Genomic DNA, 12,004 nt, shown 5'->3' with positions numbered 1-12,004 from the left:
CTGGCCACTAGGTGGCAGCACAAGCCCGCGTGATGGAGAACACTTGCCCCGTCCCCGCCCCACGCTGGCCTGGGGCTTCCTGCCCTGTCCCCAGAATGCGCTCCTCTTCCCCCTTCTGGGAATAACCCACACGGGCGCCCTGTCGGTCAGGCCGCGTGTGTCCGGGGGAGCGGTGCGGGTGCAGTGGAGATGCTGACATACCACAAAACTGGGCTCATCCGTGACAACCTTGAGCACGTCGGTGACAGATATGTAGCCCAAGCGCTTGGCTATTGCCAGAGGTGTGGTTCCATTCTGGGGAAGACAACAGAGAGAGGGCGGGATCAGACAAGGAAGGGACTCCTGGGGGCAAGCCCTGCCCTTTTTGCACAGACCACACTCCCGTTCTCCTCGGTTGGAAGGGTCTAGGTGGACGTGCTGTGTGCCTCAGAGCCCAGAGCAAGGCCCCTGCGCGTGTGTGAGCCCAGATAGGTGTTAGCAACCAGGCTTGCAAAGACCCGTGCAGAAGAAAGAAAAGTGATCCTTTAAATCAGCACTGAGCGTGGGAGTTTTGAAATGAGAACAGGGGATGTCTTGCCAGGACCTGCCCCGAACTGCCAAGGGGGGACCAAACCAGCCGGAAGGAATGGGTCCAGAAGGCACCATATGCAGTTCTGGAAGATTCTGGAATACGAACATGAAGAGCAATGCTTCTCACTGCTCCCAGCACTGGTTCTTTGGGTGCCAGTGTCTGAGTGTTAAAATAGTTAAAATAACCCATACACACTTCAGTGAACTGTTCAGGCCAATCAGAAATCATAATCACCAGAAACAGGGGAGGGGAATATTTTCACTCTGATTTGAAGAGACAGAGCTGCGTGGAAGTAAACTAATGTTGAAGCTTTATTTTCCTTTTGAGTTCTTGATTTCCAATCAAAGGTCCATACGCTTTCAGAGCTAGAAGTGGCCATGGGGAAGATCTAGAAAAGCCTTCGTGGTGTCGGTTGAGGAAGCCTTACTCAACTATGATTGTGACACCAAAGACCACCCTGAAGCCCCCAAACAGCAGGAACCCACCCGGGACGTTTGGTTGTGCTCACACGTACTATACTGACAGCAGCTTCACATAGTACGCGAAGAGTTTCAAAGGTAATGTTGAAATTAAGGTAAAACGTAAATGGTACTTCAAAGGATACCTTACAGGGATGCCTGGGTGGTTCAGTTGCTTAAGTGTCTGCCTTCTGCTCAAGTTATGATCTCGGGGTTCTCAGTTCAGGTCTGCTTCTCCTTCTCTCTGCCCCTCCCCCCACTCATGCTCTCTCTCAAATAAATAAAATTAAAAAAAAAAAAAAAAAGAAAGAAAAAGAAAATTCACAGTTCACTAGAACCTACAGTTCGCTTCAGCTCATCCAGGCCCCAGATGGGCAGTAAGGCGAGGCTGAACCTCTGTGGTTAACAGGGGTCTCCCAGGGCCGCCCGTGAAAGTGTTTTTCCAAACTGAGGAAATTGGTGTGTACTTACCGAGCTGACCTCGTTTGGGGAAGCACCATTTTTGAGAAGCAGTGTCACAATGTCTGTATGTCCTTGCTGGGCCGCCTGGTGCAAAGGACTGTATCCTTGCTGTAAAGGATAAACTAACTATGAGAGAAAGAACTTCCCCCATACTACAGAGCTGTCTTCCAGGTGCAGCCCACTAAAACATGGATTTTCCCTATTTCTGCCTCACGGGTCAAAGCTTAATGTTGTGGCAGAGCCCCAGGCACACCCAGAATAACTCTGACTGCACCTAATTTGGCACTTAAGAAGTATAGAGGTTGGCTTTCCAGTGTTCCCATACCTTAGTTTTGGCATTGACGTCTGCCTGGTGCTGCAGCAGAAACTTCACCAGCTTGATATTTCCATAATGACTGGCCACGTGGAGTGGAGTATAACCCATCTGAAAAGCAAGCAGTGAGGATGAGGGAGCAGGGGGGCTGCCGGGCGTCCCCAGAGCCACTGTGGCTGGGCATTACTGCCATCCTTAGAATGGCTCCTTAAAGGGGAGGATGGCCAGGGAAGCCCACTGGAAGGCTGGCAGCTGCCACAAGGTGCGAGCCGTGCTGCCGGACACCACTGCCTGGGAAGGAACAGGGCTTGGTTTCAGACAAATGAAGTCTGAGATGCCTGCGAGCGCCAAGTATAGATGCCAAGTAGGCGACTGGAAAATGGACCCTGAGCCCCATGAGGAGGTCTAGGTGAGAAGACGTCCATGTGAGGTGGAAATCCTGGACAAGAATGAGCGTATAGAGAAAAAGTGGGGCCTACAATCCAAGGCAGCGTGTAGAGGGAGAGACAGAGAAGAGGTGTGAGGAGGCAGCAGGCAAATCCGGGGAGCAACAGGTAACAGGAGCCAGGGGACATCAGTCCAGAGGGAGAGAGCTGCCATCGGGCCGTCCGCTGGGGAGGGGGGCCGGGGGGGACACACGGTCGCACAGAGGTTGTTGCCGACTCGGACAAGAGCATACTTATTTCCACTAGAAAGGTGAGATCCCGCTATCCGAAAACCCCACAAAGCCTGTCCAAGTTACTGAGTTGTAATGGAATGGAATTTATAGGAACTGGTCATTGCCTGAAACAAGCAGCTTCGGGGTATTTACTGACTGACTGGAGCCCAGGCTGCGAAGGAGCTCATTTTCAAGGAATCCGTTTTGCTGAATGGTTGGGTGCTTCCCTAAGAGCACACAAGCCAATGTTCCCTGAGCCCTTATGTCCTAAGTGTCCCCAGGTTGCTGGTTCCAGATCCCAGAAACCATCTTGAAACAGACCCTGGGATCCCCAATTCTAACTGACAGTATTGGATTTCTCATGCAGGACCCCAAAAGATCACAAAAGCCTCTAAGATCCAGCACGTTGTGGGGTTTTAAGCAGATTTTTGGGGAAGCTGCAGACAGTTGGGAATCAAGGAGCTGCTAGATCTTTCTCAAAGAGACTTCAGCATCACATGGTTGACCCGCGGTCCCTCCCAGACTCTTACTGTCCCCTCCACACTGGACTGAGGGTCCTCCAGGCGGGGTCCTCACCCCCCACTGTGTGTTGTGCTTTCTGTTATCCTCAGCTGCCCCACAGAGCTCCTCACACAAAGAAGTGGTTCACACAGAGTCGAGCTCCTAATTTAACTAACTGCTGGAATAAAAGGTGCTGAATTTCCAAGCGAATCCACGCAAGCCTGACATTTTGACCTGCTGTTCATGTAGGATAGGTCAAAGAATCATGATTAAATGTTCCTTTTAGTTTTTCACTATGGAGGTTCAAAGGTCTAAGCAAACTTCGGAGTTCCCCACCGGAAAATAAGCTCACTGGGATCGGTGTCTCCAGCCCCCACCACCACCCTGGGAAGTGGCAGAGAAGAATGGGCTGCTGAGCCCTTGGGGTCTCAAAGCTCTGTGAACGGGCCACCTCTGATGTGGGAGGGAGGCTGGCGCCAGGCAGGATGAGGGGCATGCACGGGGGCGGGGGTCAGAGAGGGCAAGCCCACAGGGACATAGGCACAAGCTGGCTGCCTTACCCGGGTGGTGGCGTCCACTGTGACACCGTGTTTGATGAGCACATCTGCCACTGGAACGTGGCCTTCTTGTGCTACCAGATGGAGGGGGGTGAGTCCACTCTGGAAAGAAAAAGAAGTTCATCACCTTGTGTTCAGTAAAGGATCCCGGGCCACCGTGGAAGAGCACTGAGGCTAGGACCCCAACATGGCTGCGTGGCCCCCAAACAGCTGTGTGACCTGGGACGGAGCTCTTCCGGCTCTGGGCCACATATCCTTATCCTTAAAAATGAGGCAGTTTAGCTAAATTAGAGGTCAGCAACGTTTTCTGCTGAGGGCCAGATGGTCAGTATTCTAGGCTTAGGTCTCTCTCACAACTACCCAACTCTACCAGTAATAGTGAGAAAGCAGCTATGGCCAACAGGAAAGCAGGCACGGCTATGTTCTGATAAAACTTTATTTATACCAACAAGTAGTGGGCCGGTTTTGGCCCATGGGCCCTCATCTGCTGACCTCTGAACTAGATAAACTTTACGGAACTTTCCATTTATAACATTCTCTACTTCCCTGATTTGAGATGAGCTCCAGACCCAGCTTTCCTTATCTCGAAAATAGAGGCTATCCCTGACCTGTAAGGTCCCTGTGAGAAAACACAGATAAAACACACTGGAAAGCACCATGTGCCATTTAAATGTGACTAGCCCCTCACAGCCCGCGTCGCACTGTCACAGAATGGGTGATCCTGCCGACCCTGACAGCACCAGATTCTTGGGAGTTCTCACACACCTTTCTCAGGAGGATAAAGATGCACCAGAGACAAGGCCCGGTACGTGCACACTCACACCAGAATGTCTCTCCCCTGCACCCTGCTCAATACACTCCCCTCACGATGAGGCAAACAGAGCTATGATATTCTTCAGTCAGAGGCAGGGGCAGGACCCGTCCCCTCTCCAGAGACTCCCCTCGCCCTCCTCACCCTCCTTGGCCTTCTGCACGTTCCTGTCAGCCACCCGGAGGCCTGTGAGCAGGAGCTGTCCCCAGCTGAGGCCTGAGCAGCCGGGTGGGTGGCAGGGAAGAGTCCTACCTCAGTCACAAGTCTCTGGGCACCCTGCCTGCCTCTTAGGATAACACGATAATTCGCCACGTGTGAGGTGGCGAGAGGATGAGTGAGGGCGTCTCCAGTGTGGGGAATCGCCATCACCCTCACGGCTCCTCACAGAGCCGGCGTGAAACGGCATGGCGCAAGCAAGAAACCGAGCGCGAAATCCATTGTCATGGTCCGCCCTGACAGTTCCCTCTGGAGGGTGGCCTGTCCAAACCTGTGCAGAAAGAGCTGATGGATCTACAGGGTTTTAACAGATCTGCTTACCCTTAAAATGCCTGCCTTCTGAAACCGTTCCTTTATCATCTAAAGAAATGTCTCCTCGTATTGGTTCATGATATGCAGTGTCCAGAATGGGCCAATTCAAAGAGGTGGCAGATTAGCATTTGGTGGGGACTGAGGGGTTTGGGGGAAATGGGGAGTGGCTGCCAACGGGTAATGAGGCTTCTTTGTGGGGCGATGAAAGTGTTCTGGAACTAGATAGTGGTGATGACGGCCTGATTCTGAAATAAGTTAAAAACCACCGAACAGGACAGGTCAAAAGGATGAATTTTATTGTGTATAAATTATATTTCAATAAAACCATTCTTTTAAAAAAATAAGTGATTTTTGGTCTTTCTGGGGTCTCACATTCCTTTGAGAAGCTGAGAAAAACGAGGACGAGCTCATCTAGGAAAATGCTCGTGCGCCCCGTTCTCCCAAAATGCTGTGCGCAGGCTTGGAAGGACCTGTACTCCCCCACCAACAGTCCCTGGGGTGGGAACTGCTAGTTTAGCATACGGGTGGGCACTTAAAAATATTCCCCCACAGAAAAAGAATATTTAGTACCCACCCCCCAAAAAAGAAATGAAGAATATTTAGTTCCAGATTACTTACTATATTCCTGAAGGTAGACACTGGCCTCTATCTGGGAAAGTGTACTATGGATTTTAACAGTAATCTTTTTGCAGACCCTTGAATCAATCTCTCTGAAAAGGCTCTAGTATCAGGTAGTCTGGGAGTCATGCAACCTGGGGAGTGAGCAAACCTCCTGGCCCCGTTTATTCATTTATAAAACTGAGATAAAGCCTACACAGGCCTGTTGTAAAGGATTATGCACACACACACACACACATCCCACTTAACTCAGAACGTGAGCACACAGTAGGTGCTCAATATTCAGAGAGAACATCTGGTTAGCGACTACGAGGACATTACCGAGATGACAGGGTCAATCTGGGAAGCCGTGTTTACCTTGTTCCCCAGATTGCCATTGGCTTGTTTCGAAAGTAGCAGAGCCACCATCTCCGCGTGACCCTCCTGGGCGGCCAGGTGGAGGGGGGTCACGCCTTGCACCGACTCAGCGTTCGCCGACCCCCCATACTGCAGCAGACTGCGGGCCACCTCCATCTGGTTCTGCTTGGCCGCAATGTGCAAAGGGGTGTAGCCATTCTGCAACAGAAGCAGCACCGGGAGGCAGGTTACAAGCATGCTGGGCAGACAAGAATGAGCACACGCCTGAAATGTCCCCTCCTCGGAGGGAGGGCAAGGCCAGCTTCTTGGCCGGCTGGACACCCGCGGAGCAGAGCTGGAGTCACCAAGGAGAGCAGTTAAAGTCAACCAACCAACCAACCAAATCCCTTTGATTCAGAGACCCTTTTCAGGGAATCCACACCACCCCCCCAGCCGGCAAATGTCTTGGGCCTCCCCTCACTCCCTGTTTTCTGTGTTCAAGCTCCGGCAGACTGCTCTGAAGGTTGTGTTCCGCTACCAGAAAAGCTAGGACTCGAGCAGGCAGCTCAGAGAAGAACTGGAAGTCTGGGCAAGTCGATGAAAGGCTCTTGCCTGCAAGAACCATTCCCCACCCTCCCCGCACCCGGGCACCCTGCCCCAGACATTTCAGGAAGAAAAAGGATCAGAGCCCTCTTCTCTCCCTGTGCAACAGGCCCCAGGCTCCCCCTGGGCTTGTGGGCCGGGGCTGCTGGTTTAAGGACAGGTATCCCCAGCAAGGAACCCGAGACTCTGGCATCAGCCCTCCTTCTGCGCTAACTAGCTGGGTGACTGGAGAGCCAGGGACCTCCAGACATCCTTCTGTCTTTTTAAAAGGCATTGAAAGCGGATAATGACATCTGACTTGTTCTTTTCTTGCAGCTGTTGGATGGATAAAATAGGATGGTCTATGTGAAGATGCCTTCCAAAATAAAAATATAAAAGTAATAAACCTGTGTCTGGTTTTGCCATGAACTGGTTTACAAGACGTCCGAGGCCATGACAAGATGAAGGAGCCTGGCCCAGAGTAAATGACTATGACACCACATACTGTTTATTCAGCCGCCCCCCCGCCCCAGGAGGAAGACTTTCCCAGTGAAGGAAGCAGTACATGGGTTTACATTCCAGGGAAAGCTCCTCGTCCTGCTGCAGACAGATGAAGCTGCTTTGGTCATCACTGTTGAAAAGCCCTTTTGCCTACGTGGTTCCTCATACAGCAGGTAAAGCAGGCATTTTTGTTAATTATCTCATTTTGTGGCTAAAGAGGTCAACTCTCGGGGAGGTTAAGTACCTTACTTAATGTCACCTAGTAAATGAACAACAGGAAACCCACGCAGGCCTTCAGATCCCAGAGCTGAGGCTCTTTCGGCGGGAAGAGTGCTTCTCAAACCACAATGTGGACACAACACACTTGAGATCTTGCTCAAACATAGATTCTGACTCAGAAGATCTAGGGAGGCCCCAAATTCTGCATTTCTCACAAGTTTCCAGGGGAGGCTGAGGCTGCTGAACCAGGGACCACATTTTGGCCGCTGCTAACATTCAGGCCTAGAAGAGAGGCCAGGCCTGAGGACCTCTGAGCAGGACCCACGACTTTCAAAACACATGCCGGCCAATCCCAGAGCACATGACCTAAGACATCTGGTTTCCCCATCTTGGCCAGCATTCTCCAGATGACCCCAGAGAACGGAACCTCCCCGCCAACCTCTGTCAGACTGTGCAAACCAACGTTTCTGATTCTTCCAGGATCACTGATCGGGAATAGGAAAGAGGAAAAAAGGGGTCTGATGGTATAGGAACATTTCAGCTTTATAGCATCAGAGGACAGGGGAAGAGCCACTCAAAAAGTGGATTTCGTGGGGAAATGGAAAGTTGTTAATTTACCCCAAGAATTAAATTGAATAAAAAAAAAATAATTTCCTTTGAATAATTATGTAACCTCATTCGAGTGTTCTTTTTTTTTAAAAAAAATGAGAATACATTCTTTTTCAGCTGTGTTCCCATAACGAGATCAACATTTTGTTTCTAATGTTCACTCCATAAAATAATATTTGGGTTGTATCAACAGAGAGCAAAGAAAGAGGTGTGGCTGGCTGGCTGGAACCTGAGATTTGGAGCCCTCCCCAAAAGGAGGTCACTCTCTCTGTAAGGGAAGCATCAGCAAACGCCTGCTTCTCAGTGCTGTCCACAGGAGGAACTGGGGGCAGGGGTAGCTGAAGCTCTAGCCGGTGCCCAGTCTGTAGCAAGCATCCACAGCACGAAAGCAACGGTTATTCAGACCTGTTTTGACAAAGGGAGGACCTGGAGCAAGTGGCAGGAACCTCACGGCAGCATAATCAGCCGTCCAGGTCCCTTGGGCAGCTGTGGGCGTCCGCACTGGCAAAAGCAGCACCCAGTCCTGGCAAGGTGACCCTGGGTTAAAACTGACATACAGAAGCAGCTGGCAGTCTCAGAACAGAGACTACCCCCTCTGCACTTCCCAAAAAGCAGGATTAAAGGGAATGAATGACCTTCTGTAGGTGACAAGGACAAGGGGTGACTGGGCAGAGAGGTTAGGGAGAGCTGTGTGCCCTGAAAAGGTCTACTTCCCCAAGGAAATGAGCTCATCCTGAAGCATACATGCTGGAAAGAAATCTGCCTAAATGTTAAAACATTAGCATCAAAATTAGAAGGGGGAGGGTTTGGTTTGGGTGCACAGAGATTTGCATGTGAAATTCTACAAAATTGCCAGACTCCTTGGGAAACTATTTTTTGCCATGGAAACAAACCCCATCTGTACAAGGTTTGTACTCGGAGAAGGTTCTCTTTAAATACCATGAACCTGGCTCCAGTTTCTTTTATATAAGGAGGGGAGTGCGGAGGCGGGGAGTCCGGCTCTTTATTTTTAGAGGCAGGAGTAAGCCACATCTTAGCAGGGCCGCGTGCTCTGTCTACACAGTGACGTGGGCTTGCTACAACCGCGGGGACAGGAGCCCAAGGAGACAGAGGTGTCTGGGAGACGCTGTGTCTCCGGCAGAGTGATGCTGGAAAATTCAGATGAGCATCCGTTCTGAGGAGGGAAGACAAAGTGAACGCCCGAGCTGATTTCCCCCCTGACTTGGGCTGTGTTCCCACTGAAGTCAGCACGTGTCAGCTGTCATCACACACCAACCCCCCCATCCCCCCTCCCCCGCCCCAGGCTCCCCCTGCCACAAGGCTGAGCGCTGGGATGTGCTCTCCCTGCTGGTCTTCTGAGTCTTGGCTGCCCTGTAGGGAGCTCCCCAAGCAAGGGCAGGGATCATAGTGTCTGAGTTCTGCCTTCTCCCCTCCCCCTTCCTCCCCTGCTGGCTATCAGCCCCCACCCCTCCCAGACTAACTCAGCCCACTCTCTGGTCCCACACAGGGCAGCCTGTCCCCCCAAATGATCCCCACGTCCTGCTTTATCCCTTCACCTAGTACTAGCCCCCCCCCCCCCCCCGCAAGTCTGATCTTCCATAAGCAAGCCCAGTCAACTCCCTTTACTTGGTTCCCCTGAGAGGCAATGAACCTGCTCCCCAGGGCAGCGTCCTTCAGGGGCGAGCACACCAGCCTCAGGTCCACCAGGTCATATATACATGGGTGTGCCTTGTTACAAAAACACCTCGATTTCCAAGTCTGAACTCATACAGGAAATGCATTTGGGGGTGACTATTCCCACTTGAAACAGGCCCCCCTGCTTCAAGGCTCTGGCAGGTTCCCCCTGGCTACTTCTCAGACTGGGGCCATTGTGCTGCCAGCACCAAATGGAGTCCGAACCTGACAGCAGGGCCTGCCAGCCCCGGAGGTGTCTGGACACGCTGACCTTGGACAGCCAGCTGCCAGGACTCGGCTGACAGAGCTCGGCTCACATGCTGTGGTTTGGGGAACCCAAATGTTGTGTCACACGAATCCCACCTCTGTGAGGTAACCTGCTGCTGAGAAGTGTTACCCACGTCCCACCTCGCTCCCCATCTCCAAATAGCAGCAGTTACTGCAGGTAACGTTTGTGGGAAGGAGGCGAGATCTCAGAGGTAGAAATACAAGCAAAACATGAAAGCCCTCCAGCCGCTCCTGGAACAGCCATTCCCAATGGGGGCAGCTGCGGGGACCTGCCCTGCAGGGGCCCCAGGCTCGGAGCAGGTCTGGGGCTGGAGCCCCCGGCGTGTGGACCAGGGCCAGCCTTACCCAAGCCGGGCTGTGCGGGGAGCCGCCCCGGGGAAGCAGCAGCCGGACGATGTCCAGGTGGTTGTGATGGACGGCCACGTGCAGGGGAGTCAAGCCATTCTGCAGGGACAAGACCACAGAGACAATAGCGTTCACTCAGCTGGCTTTTCCACGTTCCCTTCGGTTATCAGCAGCACCGTCTCGGGCTCTGCATATATTCTTTTATACATCATACGATCTGGTTAGAAGTCCTTCCAAACCCAGCCTCTATCTGAAGTCACTCAAGAGCATACCCTGCCAGACCTGGGGGCCCCCGCATTGTTCTGCAGGGGTTGGGGGGGGGTAGCAGCAGCACCTATACCCCAGCTCAGAGAAGGCCACCAGGCTTTTCTAAGAGCACCAGACCTTTGTCAGAAAGACAGTCCTGCCACGGCCCCTTCCCCCCAGAGGGCTGCCCATTCAGAAGACGGACACAAGAGGCGCAAGCCGTGGAGTGTACCCTTTGCTCTGGCCTCAGCGCTGAGAGAGGGAGAGAAGTTCAAACTCACTTTGCCGGCAGCGTTGGGATGTGCGTCCCGCTCCAGCAGCAGCTCGGCCACTCTAACCTTCCCATACTTAGCCGCCACATGGAGAGGGGTAAATCCTTTCTGAGGAGAAACACAGGCCGTCAGAACGGGGGTGGGGGGGGCGAGAAAGCTGTCCCCGCAGAGAGCAAGAGCCCGTGGCAAAGGAGACATGCCACCCTCACCGGCATGGAGACACCAAGCACGTAAAGGCCATCCCAATCTCTCCCCGAGGCCAAGGCCCCAGAAATCAGCAGATTTCCTCTCCCACCTACCACCTGCATGGCTAGTGATGACCTGTAAAACCACCTCCACTGCGAGCTAGTGGAGGCCAAGGGCTGAGTCCTTCTCATATTCTGGAACCTGATTTGTCTAGAGCTAAAAGCTGGCCCATGATAAAGGGATGAAGACTTGTTGGGTAGATGAGAAATGACAGTTTTACCAACTTTCTAGGGAAGGACAGCCCACTGGGCTCACAGATGGTGGCCAGTCTAGGGGTGCTGGTCCTCCCAGCTGCTTTCAGCATCAGGAGAACCAGGCCGGAACGCCCGTCCCACACCCCAGGCCCAGCGGTGACTAGCCAGTTGGCTCTCGGGCACCGGAGGAAGGAGGCTGTACCTTGGTCATGCATGCCTGGGATGCTTCCTTTTCCAGAAGGGCCAGGGCCGTCTCCACATGGCCCTCCCGGGCTGCGACGTGCAGGGGAGTGTGCCCGGCAGTGGTGGCCAGGTTGGGATTGGCGTTATTTTCTAGCAGAAGCTTCACCATGTTTACGTGACCGATGCGAGCCGCGCAGTAAAGCGGGGTCTGGTCATCCTGGAACCCAAAGGGAAAACAAAGAACAGGGAATACTAAGGTTTCTTAATCCAGTCACTTTACAAAGAAGGAGGGTGAGGCCCGGAAAGGGTACGTGACTTTCTCAAGGTCACGCAGCTAGGAAGATGAAGAGCTGGGATTCAAATCAGGCGTTTGAGTTACAGAAACAGATACGCTCTCTCATTTAATCCTCCCAACTACCCTGCTAACTTGTACTCTTACAAGTTGGCGGTTATTTCTATTGAACAGCCTCAAGGCTCAGCCTTTCCATCTGTAAAATGGGAACAGTAATCTACCTCACAGGGCTCTGGTTAGGATCAAGCAGGCAGTGTATTTAAATGCTTCATACAGTGTCACAGGCACTCGTCCTGTGTCCCAAGTCACATGGGAGAGGATACTGGCCTTTCTGCTTGAACAGGGCCGTGGGAGCCTGAACCGCTAAAGGGGACAGGCGACATTTTCTTCCCACCCTTGCTCCTCCTCCTCCCCTGATGCTGAAGGGGTTCGAGGCTAAGGTCTCTGTGCCGAGGGCCCTGTGCGCGGCCCAGACACAAACCATGGTTCTAACTCTAAACAGAGCCTCTGTCACGGGAAGAGTAGAAAACCCAATCTCGG

The 12,004-nt window shown here is 52.6% G+C and overlaps 1 protein-coding gene across 14 annotated transcripts in view; it reads right to left on the bottom strand.

Moving 5' to 3' along the window:
* Positions 1 to 12,004, bottom strand: part of ANK1 (ankyrin 1) — a 207,503-nt gene that overhangs the window by 44,132 nt on the left and 151,367 nt on the right. For all 14 annotated transcript variants that reach the window (XM_059156002.1, XM_059155988.1, XM_059155990.1 and 11 more), the window contains exons 14-21: positions 11,192 to 11,389; positions 10,559 to 10,657; positions 10,032 to 10,130; positions 5,835 to 6,032; positions 3,524 to 3,622; positions 1,817 to 1,915; positions 1,501 to 1,599; positions 202 to 294 (exon numbers count right to left, since the gene is read on the bottom strand). In XM_059156002.1, coding sequence (XP_059011985.1) covers positions 202 to 294; positions 1,501 to 1,599; positions 1,817 to 1,915; positions 3,524 to 3,622; positions 5,835 to 6,032; positions 10,032 to 10,130; positions 10,559 to 10,657; positions 11,192 to 11,389 — 984 coding nt within the window. The remainder of the gene's footprint in view (positions 1 to 201; positions 295 to 1,500; positions 1,600 to 1,816; positions 1,916 to 3,523; positions 3,623 to 5,834; positions 6,033 to 10,031; positions 10,131 to 10,558; positions 10,658 to 11,191; positions 11,390 to 12,004) is intronic.

The sequence above is a fragment of the Mustela lutreola genome, chromosome 18, assembly GCF_030435805.1.
Source record: "Mustela lutreola isolate mMusLut2 chromosome 18, mMusLut2.pri, whole genome shotgun sequence".
Taxonomy (NCBI): Eukaryota; Metazoa; Chordata; class Mammalia; order Carnivora; family Mustelidae; genus Mustela; species Mustela lutreola.
This window is presented reverse-complemented; position numbering and strand designations above follow the sequence as displayed.